General features: G+C 44.3%; 1 protein-coding gene across 1 annotated transcript in view; it reads left to right on the top strand.

Moving 5' to 3' along the window:
- Positions 1–253: 253 nt before the first annotated feature.
- Positions 254–23589, top strand: part of c22h20orf194 (chromosome 22 C20orf194 homolog) — a 41551-nt gene continuing 18215 nt past the window's right edge. The window contains 24 exon segments of the mRNA XM_036516450.1: positions 254–389; positions 4161–4240; positions 5453–5578; positions 7957–8081; positions 9943–10039; positions 11036–11142; positions 11549–11626; positions 12136–12237; positions 12596–12651; positions 13014–13149; positions 13289–13370; positions 15228–15264; positions 15515–15599; positions 17299–17375; positions 17574–17618; positions 18156–18201; positions 18423–18534; positions 19432–19502; positions 20093–20143; positions 20695–20785; positions 21095–21198; positions 21613–21759; positions 22346–22434; positions 22727–22828. Of these exon segments, the coding sequence (XP_036372343.1) occupies positions 325–389; positions 4161–4240; positions 5453–5578; positions 7957–8081; positions 9943–10039; positions 11036–11142; positions 11549–11626; positions 12136–12237; positions 12596–12651; positions 13014–13149; positions 13289–13370; positions 15228–15264; positions 15515–15599; positions 17299–17375; positions 17574–17618; positions 18156–18201; positions 18423–18534; positions 19432–19502; positions 20093–20143; positions 20695–20785; positions 21095–21198; positions 21613–21759; positions 22346–22434; positions 22727–22828 (2111 nt within the window). The 5' untranslated portion in view covers positions 254–324.

Genomic DNA, 23589 nt, shown 5'->3' with positions numbered 1-23589 from the left:
ACACGACCATTACAGACACAGGGATAAGGAGATTCGCACTGTATAGAGGACACTGTTTATCATTGTCAATAAAAGATGCATAAATTATACAGACATATATACATTAAAACAGAAAAAACATCCCTCTGTGTAGTGTGTAGTTACGGCATAAAATAAAAAGCTTTTAACCCTTATGACTGAACATCCCCGGTATCTCAGAATGGTTTAGGCGGTTGCCATAGTAGTTTTTTTCTTACCCCCCTTTTCTCGGGATGTCAGTGATGATGGGGATTTACGCTCGGCTCTTGGCATGTATACTGTAAAACGTTACTTTTGAATGTACTAATGTCGAAAATGGCGGGGATTCGGAGAAAAAATGGAAAATATCATTGGATGAGTCCCGCTGTCGGGTAAAATGATCATTTATTATTACTGATGATCTAGATTTGAACTCGGGCCGTGATTATTCATTTGCGTTTGTTGTCGTTTCTGTTGCTAAGCCAGGCTATGCTAGTAGCTGGACAGCCAGATAGTTCCGCAGAATGCAATACGATGGCTGACTGGCTAGGTGGCTAACAGGCTGCTCTGTGCCTTTATATGCGGTAGTTAGCTCGTTCGATCGTTAATTAATACACACGCCCAAGACGGATGCTTTGCTTGTTGATTTGCCGTCTGGGTAGCTACTCGTACAAAGTCTGGCTAATTATTGCAACGCGCAACTTTCGCAACACCCAGGAAATACGCTTCGGTGTGTGCAGCTTTTTGTTAGCCAGATAATTGGCTAGCTGCCTTTGCTCTCTCAAATGACATGACTGTGAATTAAGCATGGCTTGCTAATATTAATCAGGTACCTGGACACACAGCTGGCACGCACAATAGACGAGTTTACCCCGAAAAAGAAATTCCTCGCCATCCAAGAATCAATATCTCGTTAGCCTAGCTAACAAGTAAACGCATAAATATAGCTACCTAGGTGTACGTCAGTTAACGTTAACTAAGTGTTGTTTCGTTTGTAGTGCACACCAGTTAATTGTAGGAGTATTGTTTCTTTAGGTGAAAATTTACATGGCTCATTGTTCGCATAGCCATGTCTGGTCATGCCTAAAATTAGCACATTCTAACTTAATTTTGAACGTTTTTATGTTGACCTATTTCTGTGTATCGCTGACCGTTTTAAAAATGAAGTCATGTCATTCCATCTGGTGGGATCAGTTCCAAATCTCAGATTGGTTCAACTAGCTCCGCATGTTCTGACTTGTCCGTGTGTGTGTCTAAATGGGATTTGCATTAGGCCTGAATTTGATTGAACGGAAGACTAAAATGTGAAATCGGGCATGCCTGTTTGTTCGCGGCCGCGTGTCAGTCGCGACTTACTCTGTGTCTGTTTCATCAGAATTTGCTAAATTTTAGACAAAACTCATATGAAATAGAACAAACGCATTATGCTTTTAACTCTTAACTCCATGTGTTGATAAGCTGAAGCGGCAGGCTTGGTTGATCGACGGTTGAATATATGGATATTCACAGTCACAAGCATAGTTAGGTAGACTAGATACACAAAGTGACCAAGAGCATGGATTTAAATTTAAATTCTCTTTTAAATTCGTATCTTTGAAACGCATTCTGAATTATGCGAAATAAAGCCACGGTGCACGAATAAGAACAACAGTTGCCGAGGTCGCATAAAATGGGCGTAGGGATGGTACTTGTTGCCTGTGACATCGGGAGGTGTTTGTCTGTATTCAAATAGCTGTCTGTCCCCACAAAACTCATTTGCAATGTATACGATTCAGGTCTAATTTAGTTATACCTGGGTGTTGCTGTCCCCTAGCTTTCACAACTCCCGGGTAGAACTGCACATACAGAAGGCATATTTTGTATTACAATGCAGCTGAACTCTCACGTGAGTCAGATTAAACAAGACCCTGGAGCGCACTGTGCACCATTCACCATTGTCCTGCACTCATACTTCTAAGCAGAGGTTGCCCCTAAGTCAGGGGTGTCCTAACCTCTCCTGGAGGGCCACTTACATCTCTCCCTGCTCCAACACAGCTGATTCAAATGATCAACTCGTTATGAACTCCTGAAGCTGCTGAATAACAAACTGATCATTTGAATCAGCTGTGTTGGAGCAGGGAGAGATCTAAAACATGCAGGACAAGTGGCCCTCCAGGAGAGGTTTGGACAACCCTGCCCTAAGTGTTTAGGATAGATTTTGCTGTTTAGCTTGCAATGGTTAAAAATAGAATTGCAGCAGGGGAGTGTGCCCCTGGAACTGGGAGTGTGCCCCTGGAACTGGAATTGCACCCGTCAATTCCTTTCTGCCCTAATGATGCTTGTGGCTTTTCTCCTGCTGCTTCCAATTTGTCTGTTCTGTCACTGAGCGGTGCTTTAGGACACTAGGGAGTGTGACACAGGCCGAGTGTGGCTCCCCTACACCTGGGTTCACAGAGAGACATGTGAAACCGATGCCATTTTGACTCTGGCGGCTCAGAATGTGTGAGTGCACTGGTAACTAACCATGCATCACCTGCCAATCAGTGAGGGGGAGCTTGTCCCACTGACTTTAGCAGCAGGAGTCCACTTGGGAGGAAAATTCACGCAAATGTGCCTCTGCTAAATCTGAATCCTTAATTCAGAGGCTCCAGCTTTCTCATTATTACTACCATATGTGGATATTTTTTCACTCTTACCTCTAATGCTGTTTCAAAGAAGAGCCCTGTGGGGGTGTTCTTGTACCCATAATATCAAATTCACTTTCCATGTAAAGCGATTTTCATCAGAAGAAGGAACATGACGAACCATCATGCTCAATTTCGAGTTTACCCTCCTTCTCGGTTAGCTGAATGGGGTCAGGAGCAGCCTCAGCTACATTGAGATGCCTCATGGTTGTGTGTTATTTTAAAATAAGGTTTTGAGCTTCATTGTTTGTTCTGCATTATCAGGTCAGTGTTACGTCAGAGTAAAGAACACTGCAGTTTAGTCAGGGTTTGAAAGAAAATGTCAGCACCCCATGGTGGAGTTCACCAGCGGTGGCGGGGATACTGGGCATCGCTCTGCTGTGGCCCCCAGGCCACTCTCAGGTTTCCATTCGTTCAGTCTGCAGTCTTGTGACCCTGAAAAATTACAGTTCTCCCAGCAGCTGCGCCTTCCAGCCCTCTCCAGCCTCCACCAGCCCCCACCAATCCTCCCCCTCAAAATCTTGGCCTGCTGGGTTAGAGAACCCATCCACTCTGGCAAAAATATTTTGCCCCTGTCTCTTGCTGCAATTGGACAGGAGGACCTCCCCCTCCTCCAGCTGAGAAAAGGGGCCAGTCTCAAAGGATTCTTCCTCAGGCCTGTTTACTTGCCAGAGCGCAGATAATCTAATATATGTCTTGGCCCTCATCAGGCACGGGTTCACAGAAAAACAAAAACTCCCCGGTCCTCCCCGTCCCCTCCCCTCTTTCCTCTTTCTGAAGCAAGCCCCAGGGGCTGGAGGATGTACACAGGGCTCCAGAGTCACGTGCAGAATTCCTCAGCCGCTCCTCAGAGAGATTTGGAAATGCATCTGTCTCTCACTTTGTGGTTACTGAGACCATGTGGTGCAACCGCTTTCTGAAGCATTTCAGAGAAGACTGAAGAAAGTAACCTCATCTGCAAATCAGTGTTTCTGTGAAAATAGCATGACGGATGGCAACCTGCAAGAGGATGTCATTGCTTAATCTCTGTCAGGCTCCTGGCGCCTGGCTCAAGAGCTGGTCACGTGGTTTTTGAAATATGACCTCATCTCATCTTCCATTTGCCTATGTATAGGTGACACCATTGACCTTACCCTTGTCAGATTTTTAAATGAGGATTTTTTTCCTTTTCTGAGGCAGGATAAAATTGAGATTGTGTTGATTACAGGATTCAAATGAATGCCATCCACTGTTGTTTAGTTTCTTTGCTTTGTGCACTAAGGAGCAGAGCATGAATTCAGTGGCATCAGTTTGAATAAAGTCTATTTTTATTTTGGGTGAAACCAGTGTGTGGAACAAAAGCAAGCTTGTGTGTGGCTCTGGGTACAGCCTCACCCTTGCCAGGCTTATTAATCGTGTCATTGTTTCGCGTTTCTGTGAGCCCGCTGGCAAAGGAGCACTGTTTCCCGTGGTGACGTGAGTGCGTAACAGAGTTGTCATTGTAATGGCCATCTCTTTCAGGTGTTCCCGCCTGCGGCAGGTCCAGTCACTACTGAGGGATGGCGGAAAGGCCACCCCAGACGGGATTCTCTGCACTCTAGGTGAGCTACACCCCGCTCCCACCCCACCGGCACCTCACAGCGGTCAGGGGTTCTCCCTTTGGCTGCATCGAACATGTCCTGTGGAGGTCAATGTGAGAGCGTCATGTATGAATCTGCATCTCCACAACGCAAGCTTTGCACCTGTGAGAGCACACAATGACTCACCACAATACTGTGGTGTACATGCTGTGTGATCTTTTGCATTTTCTAACATGCATATACCCATGATGCAAAACCAGGCAAATAGCAGTGGTGCACTTGTGCCACCTATTGGTCAAACTCAAGAAGAGTGTTATCTTTTCAGGTCATCCTTGCATCCCTCTGTACTTTCATCTCAAAAGTGGTTACTGGTCACTGATGTGGCCAAACATGCTGGGAGGCTTTATGCAAATGTTGTCTTTGTCGGTCCCAAGAACGTTACTGATTTAGCTTACCTTAGTGTGTAAAAAGGTAAAATGTCAAGGTCACCAAGAATCCTGCTGAGGTTTTCAATGAAACGTTTGTTTCTTTTGCATTTTCGGTAAAGTAACTTAAACTAGCATTTGTGCCTGTCCTTCATACATTTCTCCTTCATCTTCACTGTAGGTGAACTGAACCTATAGGTGAACAGAATCCATAGGTGAGCAGAAACTGTAGGTTAACAGAATCTATAACTGAACAGAATCTATAGGTGAGTGGAAACTATAGGGGATCAGAATTACAGGTGAGCAGGAACTGTTGGCAAACAGAAACTACAGGTGAGCAGAAACTATAAGCAAGCTATAGAAGAGAGATGCCTGAGGTCTGAATTGGAGCCCGACCGATATAGGATTTTTAAGGCCGATACTGGTTTCGATACTTGAGGATTTAAAAATCCGATACCGTTCCAAACACACATTGCCAACCGTGGAGTTGCAGTGTGCCCTCTGGTGGACAAACTACACAATGACAACACTCATAACATGGTTGAAGGGTCCATCTTCTGTCTCTCCGTTTCTTTTTTAATGGTCATTTATCGGCTGTTATAAACGCCGATACTGCTTTATCTGCAATTAGCTCATAGCGGCACGCCGATTTATCGGTCGGGCTCTAGTCTGACTTGGGGTGAGATTTTGATCGATTGTTTGATTCCTATCTGTGGGGGATCAGTCAGTGTAATGTCTGTGGAAGGTTGGTGTAAGGTCAGCGTGATGTCAGTGTACACATGTGACTACTGTGTGCCTTTTCCCACAGGCATTGACAGCAGGTACAACGAGGGCTGTAGTGAGTTGGCCAATTACCTGTTCTTTGGCTTATACAGCCAGAGCCACCTGGACCTGGACCGCTTTTGTGAGGAGTTCCCTGAAGAAGTCCTGGATGGTGGGTACATCGTCAACACCACCCTCCCCAAAATCTTCTCTCACAGGGTGACTTCCTCCCACTCTCCCACAATCCCTCAGCAGCCTTGAGAAATCTGATCCCATATGTTGTTTACATGTACATTGTTGGATTTAGCAGATGCCCTTAATCAGTGTCTTATGTAGCTTATATATAATCTATTTATGCAGCTGGATATTTACTCAGGCAATGTAGGTTAAGTACCTTGCTCAAGGGTATAACAGCAGTGCCCCCCTGAGAACCGAATCTGCAACCTTTGGGAAAACCCCACTCGTCAGTGTACCACATTGCCTTTTTCACCCAGCACGCTCAGCGTGCCCCAAATCGGCTCCAGTAGGGCTATATCATTTTGCTCAGCAGACACTATTCCGAACAGTGACTTGCGTAGCATCCAGTTTACATATCTTCCATTTGCACAGTTGAGATATTACTGAAGCAGGCTGGGTTAAGGACCTTGCCTGGGGAGCAAATAGTTTATGGGGTTGTTGCCCAGTCCTACGTCAGTCTAAGACATTGTCAAATTGCTCTTTGTAGGAAGTTAAGTTCTGGATCAGCTTGACCCTACTTGTCCTTTAGACTAGAGCAAGTGATTCTGAAGGTGTACATTCTCAGCATATTTGCGTAGAATGTTTAATTATTATAATAATTACTAATAATCGGGCTTCCTTTCCATGGAGAAAATATATGGCTTGTTTTCACATTATGTTGCGCATATGCTGGCACAGATCCTAACTGATTTACTATACTATTTAGTCTGTAAACAATAGGGCTGCCCCCTAATTGTCGACCAAACGTTAGTCGATGAGAAGATTCTTAGTTGACCAAGTTTTCATTGGTCGGTTAGTCTCAGAAAAAAAACCCTCAAACTCCATTCGGAGCTGCGCCTTGTTGTTATAAAATGTTATTAGACTATGTCGGGAAGGAAATCATCCAAAGTGTGGGATCATTTCCAGCGTGTAAAGGACGACCCCAAAGAAGGTGACATGCAAACTGCATGCAAAGATTCACCTGTCATTCGTCGACCTTAAACATGACTTATCATCTGAAACATGTAGGGGAGAGCCAGTACGAAAGTAACACGGGATGAACGTAACCCGGTGATATTCTCCGAGCACATACAAGTCTGATACCTGCGTGAAGTTGGCACCCCAAGTATTTAAAAAGTTCGAAATGGTATTACTGTTCGTTTGTGCTACGTTTGTGCCAGTTTGTGCCGTAAAAATTTTCGTTTGTGCTGCTATGGTTTTTTAGATATAACAAAGGTTTATTTGCACAGCCGGCCGTGGGAATATCAGCGTTGAGCAGAAGTTCAACTAGTATAACATTTCGTTCTTTTTTTATACAGTTAATAGCAGGCACATTTACATATGAGTTATGATGACCAGCGGGGGTGCTGTTTCTGATTGGTTTTGTGGAGCTGTGCATAGCTAAACAGCTCCCTCTCTAATTGGGTATTTCCTGAGCCCTGTAACCTAATTGGCTCCATAGGGTTCACAAGCGGCGCCGTTTGGCTCCGGTCGGATGTAGCGACATCGCTTTGTATTCGAATACACATTGCGTGTCTCCGGATCAAACACCATGCCTTTCCACAAAATCTGCTAACATCTGTAACGTAGCACAGCGTTAACAGTGTTACTTATAACATTCTTTCTCAGCCCTGGAACTCAAACCATTTTCTGATGCCCCAAAAATATATATATTTAAATAATTAAATTAATGTCATAAACATGCGACAATTAGTCGACTTGGAAAATCTTTGGTCGGGGGCAGCCCTAGTAAACAACACATGAAATAGCAAACCAGCTAATCAGCTTGTAGTGTTTTGGTGGCGTGCCTCACCAAGTTCCTTAACAAGCACAGAGTTGTGCCACTAGATGGCAGTGTGTCCCATGGGTCTAAAACAAGTTCAGATTCACTGGAGTGCAAGGCTGTAGGCTGTTCATGACTGCAAACCAGAATAACTCCAATTTTAGTCATGAAATTCAGACACAGATTTCAAAATCTTGTAGGCACAAATCTGTGTCCATCTGAATCTGTAAGAAAAACCAAACTGTTTTTTTTTTGTAAGAAACAGAAATGCCCCCCCCCCCCCCCCCCCCCGTTATCAATGGCCTCTTAGAGGGGTATCCTGATAAAACTCATTAAGGCACACCAGATTAAAATGTAGGATTTGCTTGTGTGAGGCAGTGCATTAAACGCTGTGGAGATTGTGGGTCATCACATTTGCAGCCCCGTCTGCCGTAGGTCAGTGGGATTAAAAGTGCTTTATCAACAATGGCGCATCCTGTGATGTCATGATGCTGTCAACCAGGTCTCTCTGGCGTGCCTCTGAGGTGCTCACGGTTGTGCTCCTCCTGCAGATGTGATCCTGCTGATTAAGGCGGAGAGCATTCACCTATACTGTAATCCAGTCAACTACGGCTCCCTGCTGCCCTATGTGTCCCACTGGAGGAACCTGCACCTGTACTGCATGAATGACGCTGAGGTGAGGCCACTGCCCTCCTTGCACCCTCCACCGGCCCACCCTGCTCACAAATTAGGAGACACCGTTAATCAAAACACCAAGCTAACAACTAATCAGATCCATTTCAAATTGAAAAGTAATTTCAAATGATTTTCTTTAGAGGGTAGTTGACACTGGAATGTGTATGTATAGATATTACATTACATACATATTTGCCTCATAGATGGTCTTATACTGGGAGACCTATTCAGCTTGCATGTTTTACACATCATTTATTTATACAGCTTGATATAACTGAGGCAGTTTGGGTAAGTACCTTTCCTAAAGGTGCAAAACCAGGGAATTGAACCAAAAATCACAAACCCTGCTTCTCACACCAAACTGTTCATTGCACAGTGGGGTTGGATCTTATGCATGCATGAAAGTAGCCTGAGCTGGCTTTGACCACAGTAACAGAAATAACAGAATATAAGTAACGAAACAGAACAGAACCACAGTAACAGAAATAACAGTAACAGAAACTAATAGTGAAACTGTCATCAGGCACACTCTAGACAGCTTTGTATCAGTGAGATTATCAAACGCTGAAGTTTGACTTCAGAGGGCAGTCTCTCCGCTTCCAGCTCTCTTTCCTTGTATTGAGTCATGCCTTGATGAATCTGCCACTTACTTTCACATCCTTGATGTTAACACATTTGGATGGTTATTGTAACATTAACTGTGTTGCCTTATGACATTCTGTTCCTATGCAATTTGTAGTGCAGTGACTCAGTTGTGGGTTGGGTTTTGAACCCTTGTTTGATGGCTTGAATGTCTCACAAGCTTAAAGAGTAGTGTTTTCATGTGTAAATCACCCTGTCCTCATACCCATTTTTGGCAGAGGCCATGTCGGTTATTCTCATAGCTGCGGATGTGTATCTCTGGATGAGGCAGAGAGAACTCTTGGTTGTGGAAGGTTTGGTCAGTAATGTTGAACAGTCTGCCCTCTGCCTGCTCTCTTTCTGCAAGGTGGCCAAGGATTTGCCCTCCTCTAGCAGAGTATGATGGTCTGAGAGCAGGAGAACCTGCCAAAAGGCTTGAGCCATGAGCCTGAGTTTAGCAATGTCTCAGTGATTCATTTATAGTACTGAGAGCTGTAAATTTGGTTATTCTTCTGTATGTGAAATCCAAATTTTGGCTGTACTTTTGACATGACAGAGACATGAGGGAAAGGCTGTAGCGGGAATTGTTATATTGCAAGCACGTTAATGTACCATTTGTTTCAGAAGTGTTCATCACAGAATGACCATCACTCTCTTCCATCAAAAATCAGGCAAAATGTGCACCTACAGGTACTATATTAGCTCCTGGAGTCATTTGGAAAATGTCACTGAGTCTGTTCAAATTAGACCCAGGGGAGTTGTGTGGGTGGAGGTAGCTGAGTGGCACAGAGTGTGCCTGGCTTGACATGGCACCTGGAGGGCAGAAATGAGGAGCCATTGGAAGCGAACGGGAAGTCCACAGTCTGTCAGAACAGAGAGAAATACAGGACTTGGGGGGGCTACTCCTTATATCAACAGAGATTGTGGTGCGTTGTTGTTTTAGTGGGCTTTGTGCTGTTCTTGCCTCCCAGGGGCTACCACACAGGACATGACTACATCAGTCAGTAAAGCTTCACAAAGTGACTGCGTAGCATTTATCTATTGAACCAAAGCACTGTCATTAGTCCATATAAGATTTTCAGTGGCCTTGTAAATTTAAAATTCTATAAAATAATGTAGTAGTTTGACGAATATTTAAATCCCTTAAACATTTCCGCTAACTGTGTGACACATCACTTGTGTACTGTCTATGACATGATATGTAGGAATGGGGTGGAGTCTGATTCCTCTTCTGTGTACAGTATGAAGATGAGGAGGCGGCCGAGGAGTTCAAGATCTCCAGCTTTGTGAACATGGTGCAGGACTGCGGCCGCATTGGAGTGCCCTACAGCTCCCAGGGTAAATGGCCACCCATACCTGCACAGCATTAATAAAGACCCACTCACATCTGCCCAGTGTAAAGACCTGCTCATACCCACACAGTGTAAATAAAGACCCACATAGATCTGTGCAGTGAAAATAAAGACCCATTCACACCCACACAGTATCAATAAAGACCCACTCAGATCTACACAGTGTAAATAAAGATCCACACAAAGTCACACAGTGTAAATAAAGACCCACTTGCATCTACACACTGTAAATAAAGAACTGCTCACACCTGTGCGGTGTAAATGAAGACCCGCTGACACCCAGACAGTGTAAAAGAAGATCCACTTACATCTATGCAGTGTAAATAAAGACCTGCTTGCACCATTACAGCATAAAGACCCGCTCACACCCACACAGTGTAAATAAAATCCCACTCATCTACACAGTGAAAAGAAAGACGTGCTAACATCTTCACAGCATAAAAAGACACCTTCACAGCTACATTCACACCCACTCACATCTGCAAAGTATAGATAACAAACTGCTCTTATAAAGACCTACTTACATCTACACAGCATAAGTAAAGACCTGTTCACACCTGCATTGTAAATAAATCCCCATTTACATCTACACAGCATGAAAAAGACCCACTTGCATTTACACACATCTACATGATCTTTATACTGTAGTACTTCAGCTCTTACAACACAGTAAATTCTCCCTAGCTTATACATACTGCTGAAGAAGTCATGGATATGTAAGAGCATCTGTTTCCACATATCCAAATGTAGAGTCCACCTGCATACTAATACTCTCCATAGACAACACTGAAACCAAGAATTACAAAGTATCAAGATTTGTGGGGTGTTTCTGAACCATCTATACAAAGGCAGGTGGGAGGGTTTTAGAATGAAAGGCTGTTGGTCTGTGTTCATATGTAGTTCAGGTGGGAGGGTTTTAGGGTGAAATACTGTGTTGGTCTGTGCTGTAGTCCCTCTGCTGTCTAACCCCTGTGTGATGCAGGACACACACAGAAGTTTGATATGTTTGTGGTGGAGAAGTGGCCCATCATCCAGGCTTTTGCCCTGGAGGGAATTGGAGGAGGAGGGTTTTTCACCATGAAACACAAGGTACCATTCACCACTGTATAAATGTGCATGTACAGAGCTGTGCTATTGACCACTAGACTGTTTAAATGCAGAGGTATCGAGCTGTACTATTTGCCACTCCAGTGTTTAAACGGACATATACTGAACTGTACTATTGACCATTATACTGTTTAAATGGAGATGTACTGAACTATACTATTGACTACTATGCCATTTAAACGGAGATGTACTGAGCAGGACTGTTCACCACTTCACTGTTTAAATGGAATGAATGTAATGGGCACTGAAAAATTGCAGCCAGCAGCACAGAACACTGAATTTGATTGAGAGTATGTGTTTGCACTTCAGCCTGCGATTGGCAGGGTTTCTGCTGGGAAAAACAGCAGAGACCATTGAGTTCTGAGACCCTCTCTACTGTGTGTTTCAGCTAGTTGATATGAGTGAGAAGCTGTGGCAGATTTACAACAGAATGGACCCTGTCTCCCTGGAGATCCTACTGACAGAGGTAGCACAGCCACCATTAAGGATTTTCATATGGAAAATCAATTTTGGCACACATGCGCCTTATACCAATAGCTGTAAAGTGTACATTTTTTTAAGGTTCATGTAGCTAATGTGCCTATGTGAGGTTTAGCTTCCATTACTGGGTTTGTCAGTGTGAGTGCTTATCTGTAACCATTAGTGACAGACCATTAATGTCAGGCTTCTGTGTATATTACATAATGCAGAGTCGTTTAGCTGAATGACACCTATATTTAATTTGATATATTTTGGATTTGTTTTATGAATGGTCGAGGACCATTTACTAATATTTTCAAGTGAATCTGAGACCAAATTGCCCTCCTTATTATTGGTTGGTTTGAGATAGAATAGCCAATTAGGTATTCAGTCATTTAAAACAATGTTTTTATTCATGGTGGGATTATGTGTCTTGGTCTGATTCAGTGCTTCACAAAAGACAGCTGTGTTAAAAGTGATTCTGGAAGTAAAGTCAGAGCTATGTGGCTGTTTCAGGGGCTGGTGGGGTTTGAGAAACAGTGGGCCAGCTTCTTCTCAAGCTTCGACATGGAGAGCCTCTCCTCCATTTTGGAGCTCTCTGAAGCACAGGCCGTGGAAGTGAGCAAGCCCCGCTTTTGTCTGCATGTGACACCTTAGAAGCCTCGCCTTACTCTACACACAACACTTGAGAAACCCTGCTTCTTCTAGCGCAGAACAGCTGAGAAACCACTTTCAGTATCCAGCACCTTACAAGTCCCACCTCACTCCACGTGTGACACCTGACAAGTGACGCATATCTCCGCCTGTTATATTGATAATATTTAATGAATATGCTGTTTGTGACTGATTCTCCTCAGGCGCGATGAGGTAGACATGGCAGCGGCTCAGTGTGTGTGTTTGAGTCAGTTAGCTCTTCACACCTTCTAGAGTGTCTTTACTCTCCTGTTGACACATTGTTCTCTGTTTAAATTCACAGCCCTTCCGCAGCTATTTCTCCCATGGTCTCATATCCAGCCACATCACTGACAAAAGGTATGTATGGCACTGCCTTCTACTGGCTACCACTGACCCCTGTGCTAATCCAGCAGAAGTACTTTCACTGATTTTAAATGCTGTCCGTTAATGTCCTGGTTAGATATATCAATGAATCAGAAAGAAGACTGTCAGAAAAGAGGGTGTGATGATGTTGGGTGTGTGTGAGGGAGATGGGGGTGGGACTCATCCTATCAGAGAAATGCTGTCTCGTAGGTTTGAGGAACCAGCTTTCTTGAGTGGGTGTATAGGGTTGGTTGAGTTCCCCCTCCCCCAGCTGTGGCTTAAGAGTTCAGAGTTTCGTGTGAGTTTGTAAAGGAAACAGAGGTCAGCTCGTAATTGCAGCTCTGGTCTCGTTCCAGTAAAAGCCAGCAGCCATTCGTGCTCTTCGGCAGCCACTCCTCCCAAGATGACCTGGAGAGCTACTGCTTCACTTTTCCCTCAGAGGGGCACCAGGTCCGCAACACGGGCATCCGGGGGACCCCAGCCAAGCACATGGTGAGTGCCCAATAGAAATTTGTTTGACAACTCACTCAGCTTTCTCTGAGTACTACCTCAGCCCCTTTGCAAAAATTTGCTTTCTTGGCGATTGCTGCGTGGAGCTAAATGCTGACTCTCTGTCCCTCGCTCCTTTCAGCTCATACAGTGTGTGGCACCCAAGGCACCTTTGACGTGTGCTCGGACCTACTTCTTTGGCACCACCCACATCCCCTACCTAGGTACTGCGTCCACATTAATACCCTGCACTACTCGCTACGTCCCCTATGTGGGTACTGCGCCCTTGTTAACCCGCTGCAGTGCTCACTGCATCCTCTACGTAGGCAGTGCACCCTATAAACACCCTGCAGACCTCACTACATCCCCTGCCTAGGTACTCTGCCCTATTGAACACTTTGCAGTACTCACTACATCTCCTTCATAAGTGCTACCCTCTCATAGTACTTCTTTTTCATATATGCTGTTTGTCTTCCGTCAGGGCATTCTCAGCAGGCAGCAGAGACAGTTAGCTACTAGCTGTCCCCCCGTCAAACATCACTGTATTTTTTCCTGTCTTTGTTATGCTGAGTAGGTGTGAACATTAGTAGGGGGATTTCCCTAGGCCTTAGCGTGGGCCTTAGCACATGCCCAGTGACAGATGGTCTAGCATGGTCTAGACTCTTCTCTCAGAAGAAAGGCTGTGTCAGAGAGATGTTTCCCTGTATTACTCTGTAGAAGTACACAGCTCAGCTTTGATCCCTGAGCAGCCAAGGCGGGAGCGGAGGGAGGCAGGGTGTGTTCACGATGACTCCAATAAATGAACCCAGAGTTGCAGACAATAGAGGGAAGCCACGCTCTGTGGTTGTTCTTCTGCTGGGCCCCTGGGAGAGGAGCACATGGACATCCCATTGACACTGCTTACTGACCCACTGGCCCCAGTGGAGAGTGATCTGTTGCAAATAGGCTTCAGTTTAGTTACAGTTTACCAAGCGTGCAGGCAGAGGGATTCAGTCAGCTGTTTCATAAATTCCAGGAGTGGATTAGATGGGCTCAGTGAGCACCAGTAGCATGTTATATGTCAGAATTTTGTTAAATAAAATAATAAGGAAATTCAAGTAGTAACTCTAACTCATCTGGAGCTGGAGCTTTAATCCAGGGTCCTGCAGAAAGGCTTACCACTACAAGTCTAGAGTAGTTTATACCATCTTAAGCACTAACTTGTTGGTACAGTTTGCACACAAATATACATTCTCTCAATTAAGTTTAGAAAGCAAAATGTATATATTCACCCTTAATATATGTTGCCAGTACAAATGCCTGTCATATGACAGTCACAGTTACTCGGTCACCTTGGGAGCAGCAGTTGTCACAAGTGCAGACACTCTCTGCATGCATTTGCTTTACATCCTTACTGGTACACCCCCTTCCAACTTAGTACAATGTCTAGATTAAAAACAGCAGTAAATACGTCAATGATTTGACATAGTAAATATAAATAAGATAGAAGTGAATGAACATGGCAAAAACAAATATATGTAAATGAAAATAAATCAATCAGTAATGTATTTGGCATGCATTGTGCCTTCATACATGTCACATCTAAACTCTTATATCAAAGAATGACATGATGAGATGTGTGTGTCAGTAATGTGTGGTGTGGAGGTCTAATTGCCTTGCGTGTTAGTAGTGTGTGGTTGGAGGGCTAACTACTGTGTGTGTTAGTAATATGTGTAGAGCTAACTGCTTTGTGTTAGTAATGTGTGGTGTGGAGGGCTAACTGCTGTGTGTGTTAGTAATGTGTAGTGTGGAAGGTTAACTGGTGTGTGTCTTAGTGTGTGGTGCAGAAGACTAACTGCTGTGTGTGTTAGTATTGTGTAGTGTGGAAGGCTAACTAGTGTCTGTCTTAGTGTGTGGTGTGGAAGGCTAACTGCTGTGTGTGTTAGTATTGTGTAGTGTGGAAGCCTAACTAGTGTCTGTCTTAGTGTGTGGTGCAGAAGGCTAACTGCTGTGTGTGTTAGTATTGTGTAGTGTGGAAGGCTAACTAGTGTCTGTCTTAGTGTGTGGTGTGGAAGGCTAACTGCTGTGTGTGTTGGTTACAGGGAAGGATAATGAAAAACACAAGAAGACAGAATTGATGTAAGTCCTGATTCTCCGCCATATCTGTGATGAACATGCTAATCTCCAGTGTTGTGTGTCTTTGGTGAACATGCTGATCTGCAGTGTTGTGTGTCTGTGGTGAACATGCTAATCTCCAGTATTGTGTCTCTGTGGCGAACATACTAATTTCCAGTGCTGTGTGTCTGTGGTGAAGCTGCTAATCTGCAGTGTAACATTTCTCTCCACAGTATATTGATATCTTTGTAACAGTTGATGTGTCGTTTTCCAGGCTTTTGTCTCAGCTATATAAAGCAACCGTTGAAGCTGTGCTTGCAGGCATCAAGTGCTACTCCTGTACTCACAGTACTGCTAAGGTTAGTATCGTAAGACTGTCAGGCCCTACAGTCTACTTTTTAGGGCTGGGTATTGGCAAAGATGCCCCGATCCAATTCGATTCTGATTCACAAGTTAACGATTCGATTCAATCCGATTCGATTTGATTCCAATTTGATTCGATTCGATTCAGATTCGACATCGATTCGATAGGAATGAGATATGAAATACTATAGCAGCTTTCCATATTTGGAGAGATGTTTCAAAAGCTCTAAAGGGAACACAAATTTACAGAACTGCAAATTTATAAAAATGCAGAGTCACTGGAAACAAATTGTGAAAATCACTAAAGAAAAGGCCAAAGGCTTGTACAGTCATGCGCCTCTTAACGTCCATTCAGACAATGTCCGTAGTCCCATAAGGTTATAATAAAGTTTTAAAATCCCGATCGCAGAACGGGACGTAGCGGACATAACTGGACGTAGTCAAGGCAACGCTTCCCGCACGCAACACGTGTATCTCATGTCTCTTGGAAATAAAGCGATTGCATTGCCAGGCATATAATGGTACAGTACATAGTATACCATATAACAACGTTTATTAAACCTCTCCTGGCCGCCCACTGACCTGTGAATCTTCTATTTATCCTTGCTGCTTGATTAAATCAGGTGTGCTCAGCTAATCAAAAGCGCTACTGATGAGTTCAGTCAGGTAGGTAGAGCAAGGATAGACAGAAGATGAACAGTGGGCCGCCAGGAGTAAGATTCAGAAATACTGCCATATAATACGTCTTGATAGCCATAATAAACGCCTATGCTAACGTCATATGTATGTATTGTACTGTACTTTCTGTCAGTGTTTTAATGTGAACTTTGCATACTAAAGATTAAAAAGTTTATCGTATAACAGTGTATGCTTCGACTCGTAAGCAGCAACATCCAATCTCGTGCCTATTCCATATAGGTTTGCTAAGTATATAGTATGGTGTTCGCACAACGTCCAAATCACATAACGTCCTATTTCACAGAACATATCGTGGACGTTAAGCGACGCATGGCTATATACCAAAATCTTTTTATTTGAGGAACACATGGGTATAGGTCCTTAAAAGCAAAACCAACCTGTATCATTGCCTACTTATTAATGACACGAAGCAGCAATGTGTTTGCATTAGTTAGCTCAGGGAAAGCTGGTTTGTAAGGTAGCTACAATGACTGACAAAATGTAGCTGACTGCCAGTAGCAACTCTGCAATTGTGAACAACTTTTTCTTGCTAGCCTAATATGAACAACTAGCTAGCTAGCTACCTAGCAAACGAACACGAATAACTATGTTCCTCTTGAATTGCGCTAAATTAATAGGGGCGGTAATTGCCTTTAATACGACAGGCTATGTCAGAGCCCATCTATTTAATTCTCTGGCTATGTTTAACCATTTTGGAAATGAACCTAGAAAACCGGAAAAAATGCCTATTTATTAGCCTAAAAGATTGATCCATAAATTTTACAGACTGATATCGAATTGGACGAATTTTAAAGAACGATCAAAAAAATGATATTTTTGCACACCCCTACTGCTTTTAACATAATACTGGGTGATGCTACTTGCTGAAGTAGATATAACATTAACAGGATTTACAAGTTGGTATTTGCTGTATTTCTCCTCAAAGTAGGTGTGAGCTGTGTGCCATTATCACCTGCTTGTTCTCACTTAAGACCTAACTCAGTAATCTCTCAACAGGCCAAGGATGTAGCAGAGCACACATTCCAGTTGGCCCTGGACTTATTCAATCTGACCCAGTATAAGAACGCTTTGAGGTACTGTCATTATGTAGATTCTGTCTTTGCCTTTTATCCATCTCTTTACATGAATATCTGCACCTTACTCTGTATTAGCTGTCAGGTAAATTAAAGACTGAACGTCTCTTAGTTTAGAGGATTCTCTCAGAGGGGGAGTGCTCTGAAGGATCAAAGTGGCTGAAGCAGTATGGTAGCACTGTTTGTTTCCCTTTGCAGATCCAAAATGGCATTCAGTATCCAGGCCATGAATAACGAGGGAAGGTCAGTACTTCGTTCCTCAGTGGAGTTTCACGTCACTCTTCCTGTTTCTTCAACTCTTTACATAGTGGTGGAGTTTGCCTGTCTGTGAGGGGAAATTGTTGAGTAGCTTGGGGGTATTAACGTGTATTACAGGGCTTTGTTCCAATTGGCGGTTGTTGTACATTAGTTGTTGCGTAGCCCAGGTGGAAAGGACTGAATATTGTAGAGTTGTAAACTAAACAAGTTGTAGAATATTGTAAACTACAGGACTGCATTCTGACTGCATCATAAAAAGCACATTGTGGTTAGATTGAACACCACTGCCGGCGTATGCACATTATATCTAAATATGGGAGGGCTAATAAAAGTTCAATCCATGTTATGGACAGGACATTCTTGTTCTTTTGTTGCAGTTAAGTTTCTTCCCTGCAGAAATATGTGGTGTATTTCTGTTCTACTTTATGGGAGTCTGCTGTAGGGTTTTCAAAGGACTGTTTAAAATCTGTATTTCAGCATGTTGTAGTTATGAACCATTTGTTCTGTTCTTTTCCCTTTTAGAATCATTCCTTTAGGGAACAAGGAGAGCAGGTTTCTGGTGAAAACAGTAAGTGAATGAAACCCTTTACTTACAGTACCACAGTTTACTTTAATGGTGACCACAACATTTTTTTTATTTCTTTTCATTTCAAGGTTCATTTGTGTTCTGAAACTTCTACTAATGCTGGTTTCTTGCTTGTATGAGCCAGGATCTTTATGGAAAGAGGTGAAGGTTTCCCTCTGGCTGAGCTGTTGTCTAACAGACCTGGGATATCCATCTTCCCGCAGGCCTCCATGGCAGTGTATGACATTCCAGACCTGCAGTGTGGGAGGGGGAACCTGGGTTCTGTCGTCTTCTCTGAGTCCTTCCTGGAATCCACAGTTTACATCCAGGAGCAAGGCAAGATCAGCTGGCGTCTGCCACAGATTTTGCTGTTTCACTTGCATGTATTCCTTATATGTGGTTCATTTGAACTCCTGTGCTAGCTAGTGCTAGTGTCAGGCTCGTCATGTCCAAGCTTGTTCCATTCTTTTGTGCACATTAGTGTGATTACTGTTAGTAGTATGGGTGGCCGAGTGCAGTATGGATCTCAGAATGGAGAAATGTATGTATGAACAGGACCCACCATGTTACTTTACTGTAATATAGAGTTATTTGCAATGTTTCTGAACAAAAATGACAGTTTAAGAAGTATAGATCGTCCCACTTGCACTGTCCAGCTGTTGTATCTGAAGTCTACTGATGGGTGAACAGAGATTTTTGAGGATATGGCCTTAGCCTGTGCCTCCCTGTCTATGATGTCATCAAAGTGTATGGCTTTAGTCTGTGTCTCTCTGTCTGTGATATCCTAAAAACATAGGAGGAAGTAGGAGGTACTGTACACATTTCATGTGATATATGGACCTCTTCAGATCTTTAGTCAAAACAAACAGTGGGTTACAGGGTGAGATCTGTAAACCACAGGGGAGTCACAGAGTGTTTGGATAAAGACACTGCTGTGAAAAGTACTTTGCAGTACTTTACAACGCATGCTGATAAAGCTCACTGCTTTGGTGCCATTTGTAGAACGCTGATAGCTGAAGGCTTAACCCATCAAATTTCTGAGAACTGTGAAATGGTCAGTTTGGTTCAGTTAGGAGGGACGCTGGTAGAATTTTGTGGATAAGGGGTTGGCTTGGATCTCCAGGATCGGTGCAGCAACTGTGTCACTCTACAGTTTGCCTAAGCAGAACTGAGCCCTGAGTGGGTGGAGCTCTCTTGAGGTAACATGGAGCTGTTTCCCATCCTCTCCTGCAGATGGCAGTGTTTCTTCAGACAGCTGCTTCACCATCCTGACGGCTGCCATCCCACGCTACATCTCCTGGCTGGTGAGTAAATCCCTCAGCCCGGACTTCCCACGCTACAGCCTCCACCGGCCAGCTAATCCAGAGCCAGCAGTCCTCACATGGGCTATGTGTGATAGAGGAGAGGACCAGAGGGTCAGTAAAGTCAGCAAACCCCCTGAAGCATCAGCAGTATAACTGTGTGTACAGAGAAGGCACTGGTGAATTTGGAAGACCTAATTCAAACTTGAGCAGGAGATTTGCTAGTAAGAAAATGCAGTATTAGTACAGCATAAGTGTTTACTTCTTGTGCCACTTACCTGGCATGTCAAACTCTTGTTTCTTGTTAGATGCCTGTTTCTAGCCAGAGTTGCATGCTGGTTTACACGGTTTACAGCTGGATACGTAATTGAAACAACTGATATTAAGGTCCTTCTTCAGGGCCTTGTACATTATAATAATTGAGCAGATAAGCCTTGGCTGATACATGCAGGTAGTGGCGGTTGGAATCACTCGGGGCTGCAGCCATCATTTATAGTGGTTATACGTATCTGCGAGTAAAGTTTACCCATTTAGTGTGAAGTGTCGTTGATGTGGCTGGTCAGCAGTACTTGACCGTGTTCCGTGTGTTGTAGGTAGAGGAGTCGGATGTGAAGCTCTCAGAACAGGCCCAGAAGCTGTTGAAGGTAAGACTTCAGCTTCATTCCACATCAGTGGTCAGGGGCTAAGAGGGCACCGTTTCCTATTCACCTGATCTCAGATCAGTGGTAAGGGGCTGAGGGAGTGGGTTTAGTGGCATTGCTGTCAGAGCACCTGTATGAGCACACCATACTTATGATCGCAGTCTAGCCCTTCCATTCTCAGGTTCTGTTGCTGGACTGTCGTGTTCAATATCAGTATCTGTAAGAAGGATGCTGAGCCTTAAAACACAGAACCAATTTTTCTAGGCTTTTTGAGAGGGCTTCCTTGGGTGGGTGTCTCTCAGTCTGGTCATTTGCAGCTAATAATGAACTGCACGCTCCTGCTGGTAGGCAGTGTTTGTATTTAGCAGCAAACATGTTAACAGTAACAGACCATGCTACCCACGGTCACGAGATGTTTTTGTGAGCACATGCATGTGTGTCACTGTATGTCTGTTTGTCTGTCTGTGTATGGGTGTGTGTGTGTGTGTGTGTGTGTCTGTCTGTCTGTCTGTCTGTCTGTCTTTCTTTCTTTCTGTATGTGTGTCTCTCCACAGGAGGAGGAGGACACGTGCTTGGGCACTCCTCTGTCAGTGGGTGAGACAGCCCTGGTTTTCTCCAGCAGCCTGCTGTCTGCCCCTGAGGAAGGTAAAGCCATGCGCTGCTCACCTCAGCATACACTGAGCTGCCTCTATAGGCTATAATATCATACACTGAGCTGTCTCTGGAGGAGGCTGCAGTATCATACACTAAGCTACCTCTGGAAGAGGCTGCATTATCACACACCGAGCTCCCTCTAGAGACTGCAGTTCGATACACTTAGCTGCCGCTAGAAGAGGCTGTGGTATCATACAGTGAGCTCTCTTTGGGTGAAAGGCTGTGTTAGCAACTACATATAATTTACTGCTCCCATATCTGTGTTAAGTCTGGTTTTCCTCCAACCTTCTCTTATTTCAGGGAAAATCAGCTTCTTCTCAGAGGGCATCCTCTTTGTCCATCCCCACTATGGCAGCGTAACCCTGTCCAACATTCTCATCAGCGCTCTCAAATTCTGTGACGGGGTAGGCCTTGGTTTTCTAACCCCTCAGGGCTAACTCTGTGACTGTGGGAGCTGAGCCAGGCCATTGTATGAGTGCACATTGCACATGTTTGTTTGGACAATGGTAGGGTGGTGTGGCCGGCCCAAGGTCCCATTCTTCACAGGGCCGAGGGAGATTGCTGGCTGCTCCAGAGCGCCTGGCCTTGGCCTTCAGTTCACAATGCTGTCCTCTCCATCAGGCCCCTGTGGAGAGCAGACACACGGAGGCAGTCACTCAGGAAGCCATGCCGTGCATGTGGGCTCAGCTCCGCTGCAGAAGGCAGGGCACTCATGAGTTCAGAGTCTAATAGACACGAGAGTGAAGCAGCAATCCTTGCTCGCTCCTCCCTAATGGCTGTTGCGTGTGCATTTGTGTTTCTGTGTGTGTGTGACACAGGAGTCCTCCAGCACCGTTGCCTGTCTGTTTGTGGAGTACGAGCCCGCCCTGCTGCCCCACCTGCCCTTTCAGCTCCACAGTGCCTCCCGATGCCTGGCCTTCGCACTGCAACCCAAGTCCAAGAGCTACAGGAACTTTTATTCAAAGGTACAGTTAGTGGGTACACTGAAGTTGTGCTCAGCTGTGCACTGTAAGCTAAAGCAGTGGTCCACAATGCACTGAACAAGGAAGCTGTGTTAAGCATTACCCCGTGTTCTGAAGCTGTGCTCCTCTATGCCCTGGCACTGAAGTTGTGCTCAGCTATGCCCTGTATACTGAAACTATGCTCAGCTATACCCTGGCACTGCAGCTGTGCTCAGCATTACCTGGTGTACTGAAGCTGTGCTCAGGTGTGGCCTGAGTAATGAAGTTGTGCTCAGCTATGCCCTGGCACTGAAGCTGTGCTTGGTATTACTCTGTGCACTGAAGCTGTACTCAGCTATGCACTGTGAACTGAAGCTATGCTCAGAATTACCCTGTGTATTAAAGCCATGCTCAGCTATGCCTTGTATACTGAAGCTGTGCTCAGCTGTGCCCTGTGCACAGTGCTTCATTCAGTTGAGTTGAATAACATTTCACTTGCTTATCAGATGCTCTTATCCAGAGCAGCTTAACATAGTTTACATATTTTACATGTGACCCATTTATATAGCTGGATATTTACTGAGGTTTTGTGTGTGGGTGTGTGTTGCAGGTGCTGGCAGTATGGCACCAGGTCTCTGATGCAGGGTTGGTCTTGCAGCTGGTCACCAGTGAACAGCTCACTCCAGAGCAAAGGAACATGTGAGTCCTGCAATGCAATACTGCAATCAAGCCAAACACAAGATATGATACTATAAAATTCCACCAAGCACAACACGAATTACTACACACTGCCACCAAGCACAACATGAATTACTACACAGTGCCCCCAGGTACAGTGTCGTTTACTGCTTATTGTTACCAAACGCAGGATCCTTTATTATATTCATATGTATGTAGTCTAGGCTAAGTGATCCAATGATGATGCCAGTGGTAACAGTGGCATCATGAGAACGAACTTTTCTCTCATTGGTGTGCATGACTTCTCCTGCAGGCACTCCCGAATGGACAGGCTGCACGAGAGCCACGCCCTCCCACCATCTGAGCGCAGAGACCACCTGAATGCAGTGTGCGCTCAGCTACCTGAGCTAGACATGTAACACACCTTACTCCTGCACTTCTAATGTCTTTCATAACCCATATCCATAACATAACCCACTCTCTAATGTCACCATGTCTTTTCCTCAAGAGCGGAACACTCACTGGAAAAGATGTAGTCACACCTTTTCATGACTCTTCATAGCCCCTATTGTAGACATATTCAGAAGGCAGAATAGAATCTTTACTATGCTGGTTCTTTACCACTTGGTATTAGCCCTGAAACTGCCCAGTGCACAGACAGTTATGCCTACCTTCCATCCATATATTTATGTTGTTGACATTTGCTGTGAGGCAGTCAAGGAAGGTAGCATTCTGTTTGTAACTCTTCATCCTTCATCTGCTTAATTTAATGCTTCACACTGCCGGTACCTTTAACAGTGACTTTGACTATGCTGCACTGTTCAGTGCACTCTGCAGCAGAGCTGGTAGAAAGGCTATTACACAAAGTAAATTGATAATAGTGATTGGTAATATTAAACCAGTCAGTTTATAAGCCAGACTGTATTTCTATGGCATGGTGTCCTTTGACCATCAGAAACATGAGAGAGGCTGACAGTGGTTTTCGGATGATTGACGATAGGGCTGGGAATTGGCAGTGACCTCCCGATTCAATATTGCATCGATATTTGGTTGCCAGTTTGATATGTATTGCGATTTTTAAAGTATTGCGATTCATTTTTTGGGGCAATTTTTTTTCTTTGTTCTGTACATATATTTAATAAAGATGCAGTGCATTCAACATTTTGACATCTTTTT

This window comes from Megalops cyprinoides, chromosome 22, assembly GCF_013368585.1.
Source record: "Megalops cyprinoides isolate fMegCyp1 chromosome 22, fMegCyp1.pri, whole genome shotgun sequence".
NCBI classification, from domain to species: domain Eukaryota; kingdom Metazoa; phylum Chordata; class Actinopteri; order Elopiformes; family Megalopidae; genus Megalops; species Megalops cyprinoides.
This window is presented reverse-complemented; position numbering and strand designations above follow the sequence as displayed.